At 40.9% G+C, this 15958-nt stretch overlaps 3 protein-coding genes across 3 annotated transcripts; all 3 read right to left on the minus strand.

The window, feature by feature from the left end:
• Positions 1 to 1349: 1349 nt before the first annotated feature.
• LOC118498654 (olfactory receptor 1J4-like) lies at positions 1350 to 2964 on the minus strand. The gene has a single exon (XM_036017280.1). It carries the CDS (start codon positions 2923 to 2925, stop codon positions 1939 to 1941), a length of 987 nt encoding a protein of 328 aa, XP_035873173.1. The 5' UTR covers positions 2926 to 2964; the 3' UTR covers positions 1350 to 1938.
• Positions 2965 to 8177: 5213 nt separating this feature from the next.
• LOC114489760 (olfactory receptor 1J4-like) lies at positions 8178 to 9308 on the minus strand. The gene has a single exon (XM_028503641.2). The coding sequence runs from the start codon at positions 9306 to 9308 to the stop codon at positions 8322 to 8324; it is 987 nt and encodes a 328-aa protein (XP_028359442.1). The 3' UTR covers positions 8178 to 8321.
• Positions 9309 to 14463: 5155 nt separating this feature from the next.
• Positions 14464 to 15636, minus strand: LOC114489761 (olfactory receptor 1J4-like). The gene has a single exon (XM_028503642.2). The coding sequence runs from the start codon at positions 15458 to 15460 to the stop codon at positions 14474 to 14476; it is 987 nt and encodes a 328-aa protein (XP_028359443.1). The 5' UTR covers positions 15461 to 15636; the 3' UTR covers positions 14464 to 14473.
• Positions 15637 to 15958: the final 322 nt, after the last annotated feature.

Genomic DNA, 15958 nt, shown 5'->3' on the forward strand with positions numbered 1-15958 from the left:
CTATACAAATAATTATGCTCATTTCCCCATCTCTTCTGTTCCCACTCCTGTACATAAATATTCTTATCAGTTTCTGATTTATTCTTTCTGTGTTTATTTCTGCTCAAATGGGCAGACATATGTATATTTTGTTTCTCCTTTATTTTACAAAAAATGTAGCATGCTATAATTGCTCTTTTACACATTGCTTTTTTCATCTAACAATATATCGTCATACTTCTCTACATTGATTCATAGATATTTTTGTTGTTTTTTTTCACAGTTGCAAAATAGTCAGTTGCATTGATGCTCGTTAGAGTTTCCTGTAGGGGTTCTAGAATGCGATATTGGTGATGAGTCTCCTAAATGCCACTGAATTGTGTACCTCAAATGGCCAGAATGGTCAATTTCATGTTTTGTAAAATAAACTACAATTAAAAAATTAAAGAGAAGGTGGTAATTTCTGCATAAAGCACAGAAAAGAATGATAGAAGAATAATAACTTACAAGTAATAAGAGAAAGGAGATCAAATAGCAAAATATATATATAAATAATCAAAAGAGAATCAATATGAAACAGATGTGTCAAATAAAAGCTAGTAATACAGAAAATATAAATACAAATATATTATGATTACATTAGGTGTCAATGGATAAAATTCTCCAGAAATAAAATAATTGTTGCTGTACATAAGAAGAGCAAATTCCTACTTTACACTTTTAACAACAAACACCTCACAGGTGTAAGGACATAGAAAAGTTTAAAGTAAGGGAAAAGAAATACCATGTAAATACTAAGCACAAGAGAATGGAAGTGGAATCTTTACTAACTTTGTAATGGAGTATCCCTATCTCTATATCTGTGTGTGTGTACACACACACACACGTATATAAAGAGTAGATATAAGGTACCTATACCAATGTGAGAAGTGCATAAGGTATTACGGTAGGACCATTTGCTAGCAATCTATCTGAATTATAAAGAAAGTCATGTGCTGTTCATTTATTATTGTTGTTATTTATTTATTTATTTTTAATTTTATTGTTATTCGAGTACAGATGTCTGTATTCCCCCCCCCCCACCATTCCACTCCTACCCCAGCCATCACCACCTCCCTCCCCTGATTCCAACCCCCCTTGGTTTTGTCCATGTGTCCTTTATACTTGTTCCTGAAAGCCCTTCCCCTTTTTTCCCCATTATCTTCTCCCACCTCCTCTCTGGTTACTGTCAGTTTATTCTTAACTTCAATGTCTCTGGTTATATTTTGCTTGCTTGTTTGTCTTGTAGATTAAGTTCCACTTAAAGGTGAGATTGTATGGTATCTGTCCCTCACCACCTGGCTTATGTCGCTTAGTATAATTTGCTCCAGTTCCATCCATACTCTTGCAAAGGAGAGGAGCTCCATCTTTCTTTCTGTTAGGTAGTATTCTGTCATGTAAATGTACCATAGTTTTTTTTTAAAGTCTGTCTCTTTTGTTAAAAGCCTTACTTTATATACCACATGCCAATTTTTATACAGAAAATACTGTGATCATGGCTCACTGCACTCTACCAACAAGATGCCACTGAATGTATGTTGGGAAGACATGCATGCAATCAGCTTGAAGCCAACAAAAGTCGGCATAAGAATCAGTTCAAAAAAAAAAGTTCAGCAGGAGTGGATCATGGTGTTAAATCAGTGTGTCCTCAATAAAACAGTGTAAAAGTACATAAGAAAAAACTGACAAAACTAAAGGGAGAAAAAGACAAATCCACAATTATAATTCTGCAGTGTATTTGCCATAAGACTTTGCATGTTGCTTAGAAGAGATGATAAGAAAAATTGTCAGTTAAGAATGAAGAATGATTAATAACCTGAGTAGCAAACATGACTTGTAGACACATTGAGAACACTAATACGTTACAACAGAGTGGATACTCTATTAAACTTCTATGGAGATGTCAATCTTACAATAGTGCTAGGACATGTACCACACTGTGCTCCTGACTATAATAAGAGGATTTAGTGATTTCCACTTAAATAAATTAACCCTGTTGACAAATATTTCTAAGGCCTGCTTTATATCCCTGTTCCTCAGGCTGTAAATGAAGGGGTTCAGCATGGGGGTAACTACTGTATACATGACTGAAGCAATTATGTTTTTGGAATCCCATGATGAGGACAAAAAGTAAACAACAGCAAGTGTCCCATAGAATAAAGACACCACAAGGAGATGGGAGCCACAAGTAGAGAAGGCTTTCAAGAGTCTCTTAGTGGAGGGAGCCCTCAGGATGATGGTCCCTATATGGATATATGAGCCCAAAACAATGGCCAAAGATAGAAAATAAAGCATTCCTCCCTCAGTGAAAATGACCAACTCATTGAGGGAGATATCCGAGCAGCTGAGCTTCAGAAGCACAGTGAGGTCACAGAAGAAGTGGGTAACAACATTGTTGGCACAGAAGGACAGTTGGACCAAGAGGCCAGTGTACAACAGTGCATGGGCACAGGCAATAATCCATAAGGCAGCTACCAGCAGCACACACAGTCCCTCCCTCATGATGGTGGTGTAGAGTAGAGGGTGACAGATGGCCACGTACCTGTCATATGCCATCACTGCCAGAAGGAAATTGTCAACACTACCGAAAAGTATGAAAAAATACAACTGAGAAATGCATCCCACATAGGGGATGGATTGTTGCTGAGTCTGCATGTTCATGAGCATCTTAGGGACAGTGACAGATGAGAAAGAGACATCAGTGAGGGCCAGGTGGCTGAGGAAGAAGTACATGGGCGTGTGCAGGCGGGAGTCCAGCCTGATGAGCAGGATGATGAGCAGGTTGCCCAGCACCGTGGTCAGGTACATGCCCAGGAACAGGGCAAAGAACACACCCTGCTGCCCTGGCCTTATGGGGAGCCCCAGGAGGAGGAACTCGGACACGCTGCTCTGGTTCTCAGGCCTCATGCTGCTCTTCTGTCTGCCGAGGATGAAGGAGGTTTGGAAATCTCAAGACCCTAGAAAAGACAACCAGGACCATCACATCTCATACTGTAATTTTGGGGAAAATCATGAATTTTTCCTACACGTTTATTCATTTGTTAGACCTGGAAAAGTATCCATCTCCACAGTAACCCAGTGTGGTTCCTGGAAATCATTGAAACCCATAAGCAGCCAAGAAGCCCTCTTTGCAGAGAAGCAGGAGGTGTTCACTGTTTCATTCAGGCATTACTTACTGAACATGGAGTCTGTGTTGGGACTTCTCCTAAGGACTGAGATGCCACAGTTAACAAGAAAAGCAACGTCCCCATTGCTGGGAGGTTAGATCTCAATGAGCATGAAGGGGTAATTTGTACCCCAGTCCTGTGAATACACAATTCACGCAGCAGATTTGGATGATGAGCCCTGAAAACTGGGATGAGTGGTGTCTGCCTTAAGTAAACATGAGACTTCAGTGCTGTCGAGATGTGGAATGATGTGACACTCTGTAAACCTGCCAAATCCCATTGACCTACAGCTGTAACCTCAGGGACACTCTAGGAATTGGTGGCCTTTTACTGGTGGCCACCTGATGCCACAATAGCTTCGAAATCAGACAAGTCCACAAGCTATCTTGTAACAGTGCTGAACATTTTGGTGGATATATGGGTAGTAGACTAAGGATTTTACCTGCATTTCCTAGTTAAATCCACACACCCAACTTAAATTCCCAGAATTTCAGACCTCTTCATAACCCGCACTAAGAATTTGTGTTTTTTTCACCTATTTTAGCTTTTAAGGAATAGAAACAAATGATACCAATTCTGTAGGCACACAACGGCAGGGTGGGGACAAAATGGAGCACACACGTGTGTTTGTATCTGTCTATATTAGAGGTGATATATATAACCTTGATGCATACTTGCATCTTTTTAAAAAAATATTTTATTTATTTATTTTTAGGGAAGGGAGGGAGAAAGAGAGGAAGAGAGAAACATCAATGTGCAGTTGCTGGGGGCCGTGGCCTGCAACCCAGGCATGTGCTCTGACTGGGAATCGAACCTGCCATGCTTTGGTTCGCAGCCCGCACTAATCCACTGAGGTACGCCAGCCAGGGCTGTATCTTCTTTTTATATAGTTGATAATCATATTTTTAGTTTTGTGTAGACTTTATTTATCTATTTTTAGAGAGAAGGGAAAGGAGGGAGAAAGAGAGAGAGAAACATCAATATGAAAGAAATACCTCAATTGGTTGCCTCTCACTTGCCCCATACTAGGGACCCGACTCACCCTGAGTAGGAACCAAACCAGCAACCTTTTGGTACACAGGCTGCCATTCAGTCCCCTGAGCCACACCAGCCAGGGCCTTCTGTTTTCTATGAATTAAAAATTAGCATGCATTAGGTACTTCATAGGGTTCAGTCTAATACATTCATGTGATCAGAACCCATCCTCAGAACCATTTCACATGGAAACTTCCTATTATTGGTTAGGGGAGCCAAGCAAGCTATGAGCTGTGAGGACCAAAAGTTGTCCAAACTTTTCTTAGTCCTCTTACTAGAAAATTTCATTCCTTCATTTTCATATACTTTTCAACTGCCAAAAAATTCTGTACATGAACTTCTGTTGATGCACTAACTATTTTCTGAGGACCTCTGTAAGATTCAAAAGACCAATATCATTCTTCCCACGTTATGAATGTGGAAGATAAGGCCTAGGACTGAAGTAGCTTTCCAAGGTCTCACCACCAGTTGATGGTGATTCTGCCCAATACATTCACACAGCAGGATGCCTGCAGGGATTTTCTTTGTTTGTCTTTGTCTTTTTCTTTTCTTTTCTTTTCTTTTCTTTTCTTTTCTTTTCTTTTCTTTTCTTTTCTTTTCTTTCTTGGATGGGAGATATCAAAGTTTAATAAAACTAACGGGTTGCAAAATTCTGAACATACTCAGCTGCGTGAAACTGACAGCCGATTTGGTCTAAGAAACAGAGTTGCTTACCGTTTGGTTACTTGAGCTAATGGTGCTCCAGAATGAGGACACTTAAGTAAACACTGAAAGTCCTGGATGCAGATCACACACATACCCAGTGCTGATTTGTGAATTCCTATTACCTCTGACCAGTTTCCCATGCTAAACGAAGGAGAGGCAATATGTGGCTCAGCTCATAAACATTCATATATTGGGTTGGCCAAAAAGTGTGTTACCTTTTTTTCTGTAAAATAAGGCATTTTTATATGTTCACCAATAAATTTATTGATGTGGATATTTTGAGTATCTTGCTATTTCTTGCTACTTGCTTCTGGTCTATAGAGGCCATGGGTGCTGCTAAACATTTTCCAATGCATAAGACAGCCCCACAGCAAAGAAGTATTTGCCCAAAATGTCAATAGTAACAAGAAACTTTGCAAACCACTTCTGACGCTTTCAATCAGTCACAGCACCTTCTCCATACACTGCACACATCTTTTTTTATGTTTCATTCAGTTGCATTGTTACCTTCCTTGCAGTAATTAAACATAATATGCTGAAAATGTTGGGTATGTTCTCCCATCTTCGGTATTAAAATGGGTGCACAAAAACACAACAATTTTGACAAGCATTTTTAAGATGCACATTGATATGACAGCTGTCACAAAACAATCTAACAAAATTCTCTCAAATGAAGTTAAAGGCAACTAAGTACAATGAGAGCTATCTTATGGAAAAAACAAATGATTTTTTTGCCCAAATACATACATACAAGGCATAAATAACACAAAATAAGACATACACAACACACAGTGATGGGCCATTCACCTGCAAACATAGTGGCAATGCACATTAACACACCTGACTCATGACACACCTGGTAAACACTCAATTTGCCACATATACAAAACTCAGACATTATAGACACGTCACCAAAACCACACCAACCACAAAAATTCAAAATTGCATCAAAACCACACACAAAGAACACATATGCACACTCAGCCACACACTCTCTACAACAAGCAGCACACACCCTCTTATTAAAAGTGGGCATGCTTCTGCGCCTTCTCACTGATCCCCTTCCTGGAGGAAGCCTGTCAGCATGGGGCGGTGAAGCCTGTTCAGTCACAGGTGCACTTGTTAAACCAGCACCAACATCCCATGCACATGGTCACACACATGGTAACAAACATATACACAGAGTAAACAAAAAATACACCTTCCTGCTCTCACACACTTGTGCACACCCACAGACACAGCTCACACACATACCAGCACATACTGCTAAGCAGAGGTGTGAGCCCTCTCTGACCTGACCTTGGCTCCTGGGAAGTCAAGCATCTTCCTGTCCAGCAGCAGAGCCAACAATGTCACCTCAGATGCTCAGCTGTGATGCAAGTACTTAAAATCACAGGCATGAATCAGGAGTCCCTACTCACACAAGGAGTCTAGTAACTTGGTGTACATGGGTTAAAATGGGACAATGTTAGGTCTAACTCGGGAAAAGAGTCACACTGAGTCAGATAGAAGATAAACACATGTGCACACATGCAACCATCAAACGGCATGTACACGAACATACACAGTACCTGCAGACTCTCAGAGACATAGAGCCATGGACACAGGCTGTCATATATGAACCTACTGGCACACAGGCAGATACGTCCCCAGGTTCAGACATCCAGCCCCTCTGACCTGTGCTCGTCTTTGGTGAGTTCAGACACCCACTCCAAACTGTGTGCCCAGCTCCTCAGGGCAACACTATTGCAGCGTTTTCTTCACAAACAGAAGAAATGCCTGGGGCCTTGGTGCTTCTACAGACCTTCATTTTGTTTAAACAGCTCCAGAGAAATGACTCAAAAATAACTCTTACTAATGAGAGACTGACACCCAGTCCCCAAGCTTCTGGCTAATTTCTGCCTGCCCTTTGGGAGCTGGGTGTCCAAGAGCCAGAGTGGCTGCAGTCCTAGGGGACAGTGACCCTGATTCCAGTGATGCCTGGAGTCCTTTCTTCTTGGGCATGTGCCAGCTGGGACAAAGGATTTTTCTGCATTTCATTTGGAAATGATTTTAAAGATACAGAAATGTTGTAAAAATGGCATGAAGAATTCATGCAAAGGCCTTAATCCAGATTCCCCAATGTTTAATGTTTTACTATGTTTACCCTCTGTATGCATGTATGTATTAACGTATGTATGTTTCAGACTTATTAGAGTTTCAGCAGAGATACCAAAGTGCATATTATTAGAAAGCACGGCATATTAATTTTTCGAATTGCTACTGTTTTTATCCTTGATCAAATGGCTAAGATAGTGTCTGCCAGGTTCTCTGTTGCAAATTTACCATTTTTTAAAGTTACTATGTTATTCTTATAGTTAATTTATGTTATTTAGGTAGATAGTTTGAAACTAGACAATCATAGCTTTTTCCATCTTAACCTTATACTGACTATATTTAACATCCATTGGTGATTGTTACATGACAAAATTTTGCAAATGTGGTCACCAGATGGTGATTCTCCAATTCTATCATCTTGTATTTTTATTAGTTGTATTTTCCTATAAGAAGAAATCTCCCCTTACTCCCCACTCATTTCCTTGATTTCTTTATTTACTTACATACATATTTATTATGGACCCATGGATTCCTATTCTTTGAGTTATAATCCAACCCTTTGATTCATTTTGAAGCTTTAGGTGTATTCATTGCTCACAAGCATTCTAAATGACCTCAGAGAGCCACGTGGAAAGTATATGTAAAAGAAACATAAGTAAAAACTAGGAACTAGGAAACTAAAGAAATGTTTACCCATAGAAGGTGGATCAGGAAGAATGAGGGGTGGGAAAGGATAAATGTTGACAATATAGATGTTGACATATACAAATTTCCATCTATGTATAATTTTTAAGACCCATGATTTTGAATCAATATCTCCAGTTCTAGGTTGACACCAGAGAGTTCTCTCCAGCCTCTGCATTTCCATGCACATAACAGTTTTCCTGTGAGAGTAAGGCATCACTTTCCTTTTCCTCAGTGTTTACATATTTGCTGAATCTTTGGATATGTGGCAAGTGGTGGCAGAATCTTGAACTCATACCACTGTTAGTGACACACAAAGTATGGCTTAAGACTTTGTTTCCAGCTTTTTCTTTTTATTGTGACAGCACATGAACAAAAAACCATGGGATCCACCTGCACTTCCCTCTGGGAGGATTCTTCCCCCAAACTCTTGCTCTCATGCCAGACACATACTTTATAAGAGATGATGAAGTGAAAAGTGTTAATTAGGAATAAAGAATTATAAATAATCCCAGTATCAAACCTGACCTTGTTGACTTGTTAACAACACTAACACTTGACAACAGAATGCATATTCTGTTAAAGTTGTGGGGATATGTCCACCTTACAATAGTGTTAGGACATGTGCCTCACTGTGCTCCTGACTGCAGTAAGAGGATTTAGTGATTTCCACTTAAGTAAATTAACCCTGTTGACAAACATTTCTAAGGCCTGCTTTATATCTCTGTTCCTCAGGCTGTAAATGAAGGGGTTCAGCATGGGGGTAACTACTGTATACATGACTGAAGCAATTATGTTTTTGGAATCCCATGATGAGGACAAAAAGTAAACAACAGCAAGTGTCCCGTAGTATAAAGACACCACAAGGAGATGGGAGCCACAGGTAGAGAAGGCTTTCAAGAGTCTCTTAGTGGAGGGAGCCTTCAGGATGATGGTCCCTATACAGATGTACGAGCCCAAAATAATAGCCAAAAGTAGAAAATAAAGCATTCCTCCCTCAGTGAAGATGACCAGGTCATTGAGGGAGATGTCTGAGCAACTGAGTTTCAGGAGCACAGTGAGGTCACAGAAGAAGTGGGTGACCACATTGTTGGCACAGAAGGACAATCGGACCAACAGGAGGGTGTGCAACAGTGCATGGTCACAGGCAATAATCCAAGAGGCACCCACCAGCAGCACACAAGGCCCCTCCTTCATGATGGTGGTGTAGTGTAGAGGGTGACAGATGGCCATGTACCTGTCATATGCCATGACTGCCAGAAGGAAATTGTCCAGAGTAGCAAAAAATATGAAGAAATACAACTGAGAAATGCATTCCACATAGGAGATGGATTGTTGCTGAGTCTGCATGTTCATGAGCATCTTAGGGACAGTGACAGATGACAGAGAAATGTCAGAGAAGGCCAAGTGGCTGAGGAAGAAGTACATGGGCGTGTGCAGGTGGGAGTCCATCCTGATGAGCAGGATGATGAGCAGGTTGCCCAGCACCGTGGTCAGGTACATGCCCAGGAACAGGGTGAAGAACACACCCTGCTCCCCTGGCCTGATGGGGAGCCCCAGGAGGAAGAACTTGGACACGCTGCTCTGGTTCTCAGGCCTCATGCTGTTCTTCTGTCTGCCAAAGATGAAGGAGGTTTGGGAATCTCAGGAACCTAGAAAAGACAACCAGGATCATCACGTCTCATACTGTAATTTGGGGGGAAATCATGAATTTTTTCTACACGTTTATTCATTTGTTAGACCTGTAAAAGTATGCATCTCCACAGTAACCCAGTGTGGTTCCTGGAAATCATTGAAACCCTTGAGGAGCCAACAAGGCCTCATTGCACAGAAGTGGGAGGTGTTCTCTGTTTCATTCGTCCATTACTTATGGAACATGGAGTCTGTGTTGGGACCTCTCCTAAGGACTGAGATGCCACAGTGAACAGGAAAAGCAAGGTCCCTATTTCTGGGAGGTTAGATCTGGATGAACATGGAGGGATAATTTGTACCCCAATCCAGTGAATACACAATTCACTGCAGTAGAATTGGAAGATGAGCCCTGAAAACTGGGATCAATTTTGTCTGCCTTAAGTAAACATGAGACTTCAGTGCTGAGAAGATGTAGGAACAATGTGACACTCTGCGAACCTGCCAAGTCCCATTGACCTACAGCTGTAACTTCAGGGACACTCTAGGAATTGGTGGCCTTTTAAAGCCACTTGATGCCACAATAGCTCTGGAACGAGAAAAGTCCACAAGCTCTCTTTTGTAACAGTGCTGAACATTTTGGTGAATATCTGGATACCAGACTAAGGATTTTGCTTGTGTTTCCTAGTTAAATCCACACACCTGACCAAATTCCCAGAATTTCAGACCTCTTCACAGTCCCACTAAGAATTTGTGGTCTTTCACGTACTTAGCTTTTAAGAAATAGAAATATAAGTGATTCCAATTCTGTAGGCACACAATGGCAGGGTGGGGACAAAATGGAGCACACACGTGTGTGTGTATCCGTCTATATTACAGATGATATATATATTACTTTGATGCATGCTTGTATCTTCTTTTTTTATAGTTAATAATCACATTTTTAGTTTTGTATAGATTTTATTTATTTATTTTTAGATAGAAGTTAAAGGAGGGAGAAAGAGAGAGAGAAACATCAATATGAAAGAAATACCTCAATTAGTTGCCACTCACTTGCCCCATACTAGGGACCCGGCCCACCCTGAGCAGGAACCAAATCAGCAACCTTTTGGTGCACAGGCTGCCATTCAATCCCCTGAGCCACACCAGCCAGGGTCTTCTGTTTTCTATGAATTAAAAATTAGCATGCATTAGCTACCTCATGAAGTTCAGTCTAATGCATCCATGTGATCAGAACCATTTCACATGGAAACTTCCCATTTATTGGTTAGGGGAGCCAAGCAAGCTATGATCTGTGAGGACCAAATGTTGTCCAAACTTTTCTTAGTCCTCTTACTAGAAAATTTTATTTTCTTAGTCCTCTTACTAGAAAATTTCATTCCTTCATTTTTATATACATTTCAACTGCCAAAAAATTCTGTACATGAACTTCTGTTCATGCACTATTTTCTGAGGGCCTCTGTAAGATTCAAAAGGCCAGTATAATTCTTCCCACGTTATGAATGTGGAAGATGAGGCCTAGGATTGAAGTAGCTTTCCAAGGTCTCACCACCAGTTGATGGTGATTCTGCCCAATACATTCGCAGCACAATGCCTGGAGGAGTTTTCTTTGTCCTTTTCTTGTCTTGTCTTGTCTTTCTTTCTTTCTTTCTTTCTTTCTTTCTTTGATGGGAGATCTCAACGTTTAATAAAACTAAATGGTTGCAAAATGCTGAGCATACTCAGCTACATGAAACTGATAGCCGATTTGGTCTAAGAAACAGAGTTGCTTACCGTTTGGTTACTTGAGCTAATGGTGCTCCAGAATGAGGCCACTTAAGGAAACACTGAAGGTCCTGGATGCAGATCACACACACACACCCAGTGCTGATTTGTCAATTTCTGTCACCTGTGACCAGTTTCCCATGCTAAAGGAAGGAGAGGCAATATGTGGCTCAGCTCATAAACATTCATATATTGGCCAAAAAATCTGTTACCTTTCTTTCTGTAAAATAAGACATTTTTATATGTTCAATAAATTTCTTGATGTGGATATTTTGAGTATCTTGCTATTTCTTGCTATTAGCTTCTGGTGTATAGAGGCCAGGGGTGCTGCTAAATATCTTCCAATGCATAAGACAGCCCCATAGCAAGGAAGTATTTGACTAAATGTCAGTAGTACCAAGAAAGTTTGCAAACCACTTCTGACACTTTCAATCAGTCACAGCACCTTCTCCATACACTGCACACATCTTTTTCAATGTTTCATTCAGTTGCATTGTTACCTTCCTTGAAGTAATTAAACATAATATGCTGAAAATGTTGGGTATGTTCCCCCATCTCCAGTATTAAAATGGATGCACAAAAACGCAACAATTTTGACAAGGATTTTTAAAATGCACACTGATATGACAGCTGTCACAATACAGTCTAACAAAAAATGAAAGCCAACTAAATACAATAAGAGCCATCTTATGGAAAAAACAAATGAATTTTTTGCCCAAATACATACATACAAGGCATAAATAACACAAAATAAGACATACACAACACACAGTGATGGGCCATTCACCTGCAAACACAATGGCAATGCACATCAACACACCTGACTCATGACACACCTGGTAAACACTCAATTCACCACATATACAAAACTTAGACATTATAGACACATCACCAAAACTACACCAACCACAAAAATCTAAAAATTTCATCAGAAACACACACAAAGAACACATATGCACACCCAGCCACACACTCTCTACAACAAGCAGCACACACCCTCTTATTAAAAGTGGGCATGCTTCTGCCCCTTCTCACTGATCCCCTTCCTGGAGGAAGGCTGTCAGCATGGGGCAGTGAAGCCTATTCACTCACCGGTGCACTTCTTAAACCAGCACCAGCATCCCATGCACGTGGTCACACACATGGTAACATACATACACACAGAGTAAACAAAAAATACACCTTTCTGCTCTCACACACTCATGTGTCACCCACAGACACAGCTCACACATGCAGCAGCACATTCAGCTGAGCAGAGGTGTGAGCCCTCTCTGACCTGACTTGGCTCCTCTGAGGTCAGGCATCTTCTTGTCCAGCAGCAGAGCCAACAATGTCACCTCTGATGCTCAGCTGTGATACAAGTACTTAAAATCACAGGCATGAATCAGGAGTCCCTACTCACACACAAGGGTTGTGGTAACTTGGTGTACATGGGCTAAAATAGGGCCAGGTTAGGTCTAACTCAGGAAATGAGCCAGACTGAGTCAGATAGACAGCAAATACATTTGCACACATGTGCACACACATACAACTATCAAACAGCATGTACAAGAGCATACACAGTACCTGAAGCCTCACAGAGACACAGAGCCATGGATGCAGACTGTCACATATGATCCTACTGGCACACAGGCAGACATGTTCCCAGGTTCAGACATCCAGCCCCTCTGACCTGTGCTCCTCTTCGGTGAGTTCAGACACCTGCTTCAAACTGTGCCCAGCTCCTCAGGGCAACACAATTGCAGTGTTTTTTTTATTCCACAAACAGAAGAAATGCCTGGGGCCTTGGTGCTTCTACAGACTTTCATTTTGTTTCAACAGCTCCAGAGAAATGATTCAAAAATAACCCTTGTGAATGAGAGACTGACACCCAGTCCCCAAGCTTGTGGCTAATTTCTGCCTGTCCTTTAGGGAGCTGGCTGTCCAAGAGCCAGAGGGGCTGGAGTCCCAGGGGACAGTGACCCTGATTCCAGTGATGCCTGGACTCCTTTCTTCTTGGGCATGTGCCAGCTGGGACAAAGGATTTTTCTGCATTTCATTTGGAAATGATTTTAAAGATACAGAAATGTTGTAAAAATGGCATGAAGAATTCATGCAAAGGCCTTAATCCAGATTCCTCAATGTTTAATGTTTTACTATGTTTACCCTCTGTGTGCATGTATATATTAACGTATGTATGTTTCAGACTTATTGGAGTTTCAGCAGAGATACCAAAGTGCATATTATTAGAAACCATGTCATATTAATTTTTCCAATTGCTAGTGTTTTTATCCTTGATCAAATGGCCAAGATAGTGTCTGCCAGGTTCTCTGTTGCAAATTTACCATTTTTTAAAGTTACTATGTTCACCTTGTAGTTAATAGATATCATTTGGGTAGATAGTTAGAAACTAGACAATCATAGCTTTTTCCATCTTAACCTTATACTGACTATATTTAACATCCATTGGTGATTGTTACATGACAAAATTTTGCAAATGTGGTCACCAGATGGTGATTCTCCAATTCTATCATCTTGTATTTTTATTAGTTGTATTTTCCTATAAGAAGAAACCTCCCCTTATTCCCCATTCATTTCCTTGATTTATTTATTTATTTACATACTTATTTATTATGGTCATGGATTCTTATTCTTTGAGTTAAAATCCAACCCTTTGATTCATTTTGAAGCTTTAGGTATGTTCATTGCTCACAAGCATTCTAAATGACCTCAGAGAGCCATGTAGGAAATATATGTAAAAGAAACAGAAGTAAAAACTAGGAACTAGGAAACTTAAGGAATGTTTACCCATACAGAGTGGATCAGGAAGAATGAGGGGTGGGAACAGGATAGATGTTGACATATACAAATTTCCATCAATGTATAATTTTTAAGACCCATGAGTTTGAATCGATATCTCCAGTTCTAGGTTGACACCAGAGAGTTCTCTCCAGCCTCTGCATTTCCAAGCACATAACAGTTTTCCTGTGAGAGCAAGGCATCACTTCCCTTTTCCTCAGTGTTTACGTATTTGCTGAATCTTTGGATATGTGGCAAGTGGTGGCAGAATCTTGAACTCATACCACTGTTAGTGACACATGAACTACAGCTTAAGACTTTGTTTCCAGCTTTTTCTTTTTATTGTCACAGTACATGGATACCATGGGATCCACCTGCACTTCCCTCTGGGAGGAAGCTGCCCCCAAACTCTTGCTCTCATGCCAGACACATACTTTATAAGAGATGATGAAGTGAAAAGTGTTAATTAGGAATAAAGAATTATAAATAATCCCAGTATCAAACCTGACCTCATTGTCTTGTTAATAACACTAACATTTGACAACAGAATGCATATTCTGTTAAAGTTGTGGGCATATGCCCACCTTACAATAGTGTTAGGACATGTGCCTCACTGTGCTCCTGACTGCAATAAGAGGATTTAGTGATTTCCACTTAAGTAAATTAACCCTGTTGACAAACATTTCTAAGGCCTGCTTTATATCTCTGTTCCTCAGGCTGTAGATGAAGGGGTTCAGCATGGGGGTAACTACTGTATACATGACTGAAGCAATTATGTTTTTGGAATCCCATGATGAGGACAAAAAGTAAACAACAGCAAGTGTCCCGTAGTATAAAGACACCACAAGGAGATGGGAGCCACAGGTAGAAAAAGCTTTCAAGAGTCTCTTAGTGGAGGGAGCCTTCAGGATGATGGTCCCTATACAGATATATGAGCCCAAAACAATAGCCAAAGGTGGAAAATAAAGCATTCCTCCCTCAGTGAAGATGACCATCTCATTGAGGGAGATATCTGAGCAGCTGAGCTTCAGGAGCACAGTGAGGTCACAGAAGAAGTGGGTGATGATATTGTTGGCACAGAAGGACAGTCGGGCCAACAGGAGGGTGTGCAACAGTGCATGGTCACAGGCAATAATCCAGGAGGCAGCCACCAGCAACATACACAGCCCCTCCCTCATTATGGTGGTGTACTGTAGAGGGTGACAGATGGCTACGTACCTGTCATATGCCATCACTGCCAGAAGGAAATTGTCAAGACTACCGAAAAGTATGAAAAAGTACAACTGAGAAATGCATCCTACATAAGGGATGGATATTTGCTGAGTCTGCATGTTCATGAGCATCTTAGGGACAGTGACAGATGACAGAGAAATGTCAGAGAAGGCCAAGTGGCTGAGGAAGAAGTACATGGGCGTGTGCAGGTGGGAGTCCAACCTGATGAGCAGGATGATGAGTAGGTTGCCCAGCACCGTGGTCAGGTACATGCCCAGGAATAGGGTGAAGAACACACCCTGGTGCTCTGGCTGGATGGGGAGCCCCAGGAGGAGGAACTCGGACACACTGCTCTGGTTCTCAGGCCTCATGCTGCTCTTCTGTCTGCCGAGGATGGAGGAGGTTTGGGAATCTCAGGAACCTAGAAAAATAACTAGGACCATCACATCTCGTACTGTAATTTTGGGGAAAATCATGAATTTTTTTCTACACGTTTATTCATTTGTTAGACCTGTAAAAGTATCCATCTCCACAGTAACCCATTGTGGTTCCTGGAAATCATTGAAACCCATAAGTAGCCAACAAGACCTCATTGAACAGAAGCAGGATGTGTTCACTGTTTCATTCGGCCATTATTGATTGAACACGGAGTCCTTTCTTTTTGGGCATGTGCCAGCTGGGACGAGGATTTTTCAGTTTTTTATTTGGAAATGATTTTAGAGATACAGAAACGTTGTAACGATGGCATTAAGAATTCTTGGAAAGGCCTTAATCTAGATTCCCCAATGTTTCAGGTTTTACTGTGTTTACCCTCTGTGTGCATGTATATATGAACGTGTGTATGTTTCAGACTTATTAGAGTTTGAGCA

This window comes from Phyllostomus discolor, unplaced genomic scaffold, assembly GCF_004126475.2.
Source record: "Phyllostomus discolor isolate MPI-MPIP mPhyDis1 unplaced genomic scaffold, mPhyDis1.pri.v3 mPhyDis1_scaffold_32, whole genome shotgun sequence".
Classification (NCBI taxonomy): domain Eukaryota; kingdom Metazoa; phylum Chordata; class Mammalia; order Chiroptera; family Phyllostomidae; genus Phyllostomus; species Phyllostomus discolor.

Bases quoted from the DNA above. Each gene is read 5' to 3' on its own strand.
- LOC118498654 (XM_036017280.1), bottom strand. From the start codon at position 2,925: ATGAGGCCTGAGAACCAGAGCAGCGTGTCCGAGTTCCTCCTCCTGGGG.
- LOC114489760 (XM_028503641.2), bottom strand. From the start codon at position 9,308: ATGAGGCCTGAGAACCAGAGCAGCGTGTCCAAGTTCTTCCTCCTGGGG.
- LOC114489761 (XM_028503642.2), bottom strand. From the start codon at position 15,460: ATGAGGCCTGAGAACCAGAGCAGTGTGTCCGAGTTCCTCCTCCTGGGG.